At 32.4% G+C, this 6000-nt stretch overlaps 1 protein-coding gene across 1 annotated transcript in view; it reads left to right on the top strand.

Moving 5' to 3' along the window:
• The window catches only part of Col5a2 (collagen type V alpha 2 chain), a 136091-nt gene extending 130517 nt beyond the window's left edge, over positions 1-5574 (top strand). The window contains exons 52-54 of the mRNA XM_048345108.1: positions 1107-1294; positions 2912-3151; positions 3874-5574. Of these exons, the coding sequence (XP_048201065.1) occupies positions 1107-1294; positions 2912-3151; positions 3874-4020 (575 nt within the window). The 3' untranslated portion in view covers positions 4021-5574. The remainder of the gene's footprint in view (positions 1-1106; positions 1295-2911; positions 3152-3873) is intronic.
• The last annotated feature ends 426 nt before the right edge of the window (positions 5575-6000 follow it).

Here is a 6000-nt window from a genome sequence, read left to right on the forward strand (position 1 = left end):
CTAAATATACTATAGGTATATATTATATCTGTGTGTGTATATATATATATCTTTATGAATTCTGTTTTAACAAGTTAACATCTATTGTATTACTGAGAGCCAAATCAAGTATATGTACTACCTGTATTTATTTGGACATGGAATTCCTTTAATATAGTCTAAATATCTAGGATTTGCTTCTTTGCTGGCAGGATGATATTATCATGAGATTCTAAGGCACTTGGGAAGGAATAGTGATTCCACCACAGTTCCATGATTGGTACTTACAGTTTGCCTAATATGGCCATTTTGTATAATTAATGAGAACTAGAAAAGAGGAATGCTACACCATAGGAAAGAACTGTGATATGCTTAGGAGTGTCAGTTAACTTGGAAATGACGTTGACAACAAATGTTATTGTGGAAGAAAAGACAGTTTTAGTCTCGTCTCTATGCCTTCCAATATTCTCATTTTATTTAAAATTTAATATTGATATATTTGCCTATATTTGCATACAAGCATATACATACAAATATGAACAAATACATTTGTTTATTTGACTGTATGTCACATACCAAGCAATGCCTTGGCATAGCTTGCTTCGAAAATCTCATGTATATGAAAAGATTAACTTTAGAGATGATTCACAGCTTCTTGTTGTAGTTCAATTCATATAGTTACTTTATAATTTTGATAATGCCTTATTATTATGATAATAATTTTTTTAATGTTGGCTTTATAAATTTAATGGGAACATATTTATTTTGACAAAACCAATGTCTTGATGATACTATTTGTTTCCTGGGATAATAACATTTTCTTCACATTGATGTTTGAAAGCTTAAGTATATGGTTTGGCAAAATGTCTTGCAACAGCATCTAATATATAGAAAGGCCCTCCATTCTTAACAGTTACTTTTTCCTTTAAGGGTATCAGATGCTCTTTAAAATATGCCCTGAATCAGTGAGTTCATAACTGATTTTTATTATAATATAATATCGTATCAATCAAATCCATTATAATAGTGTAAGATAAAATATAATAATAACATCTCATTTTCATTTTGGAGACTACTAATGTTTAAGGTAATCTTAATTTATTCATTACTTTGATTTTGGACAATAGGTGAATACTGGATTGATCCTAACCAGGGTTCTGCTGAAGATGCAATCAAAGTTTACTGCAACATGGACACAGGAGAAACCTGTATCTCAGCAAACCCATCCAGTATCCCACGTAAAACCTGGTGGGCAAGCAAATCTCCTGACAATAAACCTGTTTGGTATGGTCTTGATATGAACAGAGGATCTCAGGTAATTTAATATGCTTACTCACAATTGTATTCTGTACTTTATATTAGTTTTTGTATACTTTTAGCATGTTAAAGAAAGCTATGCTGTTCTTTTTGATGAAGTGTATTTCATTCTGTTTAAGTGATATATTTTTATTAATTAGAATCACAGAAACATTACATAAATTAAGTTTTACTATGAGATTATCACCATTTTTTTTTGCCTGTCCTGAGGCTTGAAATCAGGGCCTATGCACTGTCCCTGAGCTTCTTTTGCTCAAAGTGAGTGCTCTACCATTTGAGCCACAGTGCTGCTTCTGGCTTTTTTGAGTAGTTTATTGAAGATAAGAGTTTCATTAATTTCCTACTGGGGCTAGCTTAGAACCACAATGTTGAGATCTCAGCCTCCTGAGTAGCTAGGATTATAGGCATGAGTCAATGGTGCCTGGCTAACTATCACCAATTTTGAATTGTGATTTTTCCCATTGATGAATACAGAAAATTATTAAAATAGTTTCTGTGTTTGTGTGTGTGTGTATGTGTGTGTGTGTGTGTGTGTGTGTGTGTGTGTGTGTGTGTAATATGACTGTAGGGGTCTTAACAGAATTGAAAGGCAGTCATCAGGAAGCCTGGAAAACTGTTAGTTGAATCTTTTACTGACGTTGGGCCTTATAAATTCGACAATTTTCAAGAGTTTCAGTTTTGCTATCTCTATGTCAGTGTGTTCATAATAATGCATAGTACATGGTAAGTGATGAATTAGATGACATGTCAAAAATTGAAAACTTCTGTAAATTTTGTAGCATTATTGAAACTTACTTTATAATTACATGAATAGTGTTCATGTTGTTTTGAGTTCTATCATGGGGAAGTATTCAGAATCTCATCAGTCCTTGATCTTTTATAGTCCGATATGGGTATTTCATATCAAACTGGTGGTAGCAGCCTAACTCTAAAAAGTTCTTATTACCTCTGCTCCTCACCTTTCACCAGAACCCATGCTTAGATACAAGATTATGTGAAACCATATGTGCCTTTACAAGACATGAAAGGATCTGCTATTAGTTAATGAGCAAAGAATATGAAAACTCAACTATAAGTACTGGAAACAAAATTTAATTAGAATGATTATTTTGTGTGGAAAATTCAGTTGAGAATGTTGAAAACAAAGCTTAGAGTTGAAAATGAAAAAGTTTATAGGAAATTATTGATAATTTGCTTGAGCTAACCAGAAATTTAATTCATATTTTTATGAGTATATAACAGTTATGTCACAATATTTTATCATAACCATTAATTTCTAATTCTAACTCAGATTGGTGGTAAATGAGATATGAAATAATACATGATTGAAGCAGTGTTTTAAATCATTTAGTTTTTCTATGTAAAAATGATCACTGTTATTGGTTTTAACAACTCATTTGAGGGAGTAAGGAGAGGCTCTTACTTGTGAAAATTATTGACATTTCAGATATTTTTATATGTGTTATATGTATAGTAAGAATAGTTTATTCTATAACAACAAAGTCATACTCTCAATAATTGATTTGGCTAAATTCAATTTATGTGTCACATAACAGTGAGGAATGTGAAACCTTTCAGATTGTATTAACACTTTGTTGTTTTGTTTGTTTTTTAGTTTACTTATGGAGACTATCAGTCACTGAACACAGCAATTACTCAGATGACCTTCTTGCGCCTTTTATCAAAAGAAGCCTCCCAGAACATTACTTACATCTGCAAAAACAGTATAGGATACATGGATGATCAAACCAAAAGCCTCAAGAAAGCTGTAGTCCTTAAAGGGTCAAATGACTTGGAAATCAAAGGAGAAGGGAACATTAGATTTAGATATACAGTTCTTCATGATACTTGCTCTGTAAGTACTATTTGAACTACATTGATCCAGTTGAAGAAAAAATTCACTTCTATTAAAATTACTCTCATGGCAGTTGAAGTATGGGCAATTTCACCCTTTATAAAAGCACATCTGCATTTTTCATAGCTGGTTTTTAGGGTGAACTTGAATGTCTATTAGCACACAAAATGTAAGAAGTATTAATACAAAACAGTAAAGGAAGAACTGGACTCCTAGGATTTCATTCACATATTCCTCAACTCTGTTTGGTTCTTCTGCAGTATCTCAGTTCCAAATATACAAAACTGTGATTCTAAAGTGTGTGACCAGTCACTGATTTCTACCTTTTCCCACAAATATGATATATATGCATACATGTATATATACATATGTGTATATACATGCATACATTTGTGTGTATATACATATGCATATATGTATGTTGAATGATGAGTTACAGATTCTTTTGTGAATAACCAAAAGAAGCTTCTTATAATTTATTTTGTTACTGATTTGGTGGAAACCACAAAAGAAAAAGACATGAATTTACTCAAAGCAGAAAGGTCTGCCATGTAAGCTAGCTCCTCAATTTACATGACCAGTGAGTGGTCTGATATTTAGTGTTGTAAAATAATTTGCTTTTACATTCTACAAGTTATCTGGGGGAAGTTTCAGTCTAAAATGGAAAATTTTGAGGGGAAAAGTTGTATATACTATTAACCAATTGCAATATTTAATTCCAGAAGCGAAATGGAAATGTGGGCAAGACGGTCTTTGAATACAGAACACAAAATGTGGCACGTTTGCCCATTATAGATCTTGCCCCCGTGGATATTGGCAGCACAGACCAGGAATTTGGAGTTGAAATTGGGCCAGTTTGTTTCATGTAACACAAGCCCAGAAACACCAACAATGAGCACCACAATCAATGACGACCATCACCTTTTACAAAAACTGACCATTAGAAGTTGATCCTGAGACTCTTGAAGTAATGGCTGACCCCTCATCAGCATTGTACATATGGTCTGAAGTGCCTGGCCTCCTTTTCCTTCAGAATATTTATTTTACTTGCAATCCTCAAGTTTTAATTGACTTAAAGTATTTTTCAATACAGCAGTTTAGGTTTAAGCTGATCAATGACAATGACAACCTGAAAAGAAAAGTAAACTGATTAAATAAATGTCTCTTTTCTTCAATTTATTTCAATGCAATGAAAGATATCTTAGTATTTATGAGGAAATTCTCCTTCCTGGCAGGTAGCTTAATGAGTGGGGTATACAAAAACCATGACACACGTTAATGTTGCTTGGCTGTAGCTTGAAGAAAATAGCAAGCAGGGCCCTTTTGTGTCCTCTCATACCCAAATTATCAATGAAAAATTAACTCGATGTAATTTAATCTTGTGATAAAAACCCACATACATGTCTTTATACTACATTTCTATTACAGAAATTCTTCAAAAAATCTGTAAAAATGTCAGTTTGTCATTATCTTAAATTGGTACACATTTTAACTCATTCAAAAATAATATATAGACAAATGTAACTTTAGAAACAGTGAAATTTCTTCATATTCTGAAATTTTATTAAGGGCTGATATGTTCAAATTTATTTTTCATCCAAATTTAATATTCTTTTATCCCTTTTGATAGCCTATCAAAATGGATAGAAGTTACACAAAACACCATTTTAGACGTTTTTATTTTCTTATATAAGAGGATATTGAATACAAATTAATTGACACAGTCATCTTTATAAGCAAAGGTCTAGAACCCAAGTTGAGACTTCCATCTGTACAGAATCATTATATTGAAGCCTATAATGAAGAAAAGATCCAGAGAAACATTGTCGAGCTGACTAATCAAATGTGATTATTGGAATTAGTCTCTTTGGCCTTGGAACTTTTATAGGAAAAATGACCCAACATTTCTTAGCATGAGCTACCTCATCTCTGGAAGCTGGGATGGACTTTCTATTCTTGTTTATATTTTAGATATTGAAAGGTGCTATGCTTCTGTAATTATTCCAAGACTGGAGATAGGCAGGGCTAACAAGTATTTTTATTTTACCTTTAATGATGGTGCTAAAAATTTCTCTATAAAAGTCTATAAAAATAAAGATTGTTCATCCATACCATTTTGTGAAAACTTAGCTGTTAGATTTCCCATTTCTGAAGGAAAGTACATTGTTCCAGTGCCTTTCCACTGCCCTCCTGTCATACTGTATCTGCAATGCCTTGTAAAACTGCATGTTCTTAAACAAGACCTTGTAGGGCCCCTCATGTCTCAAGAGACTTTTTATTCTGACTTGCATTTGTGGGCTCCATTGGTTTTTTTTTATTTAAAAATAAACAGCTGGAGCCACCTCCAAGGACAAGCCATGCACACAATTTTGGTCATGTATCTCAGCAAAGCATAAAATTAAATTCACGCTTTTCTCATGTCAGTTGCTTTTGTTTTGTGGAATTCCTTTGAACTTATTAGGGTCTATTCAATTACCAATACAGAAAGGTAATTTGCTTTGGTAGATTTTGTTCAACATATTTTTCAGACAAGGAGCAAATACCTTACATCATGTACATAGTGGCTTACAAATGAATATTATTCAATGGGATTACTCACAAGGACAATAAGACAAGATTGTCCTATCCAAGCCTTTAAAATATCAGAGTAGCATTATTGATAAAAAGTAAAAGACGTGGATTTTCTATGATTGAATAAACTGTTAATAAAGTATGTCTTAAACATATCACATATGAGTTTAGCCTAAATATTTTCAGTTTACTTCCAATGTTCATTTTATAACATTATTTGTTCCAACTTGATTACTTAAGTTCTACATCTTGAATTTAACTCTTTATGTAGCTGAAGA

Source organism: Perognathus longimembris, chromosome 4 (genome assembly GCF_023159225.1).
Source record: "Perognathus longimembris pacificus isolate PPM17 chromosome 4, ASM2315922v1, whole genome shotgun sequence".
Lineage (NCBI taxonomy): Eukaryota > Metazoa > Chordata > Mammalia > Rodentia > Heteromyidae > Perognathus > Perognathus longimembris.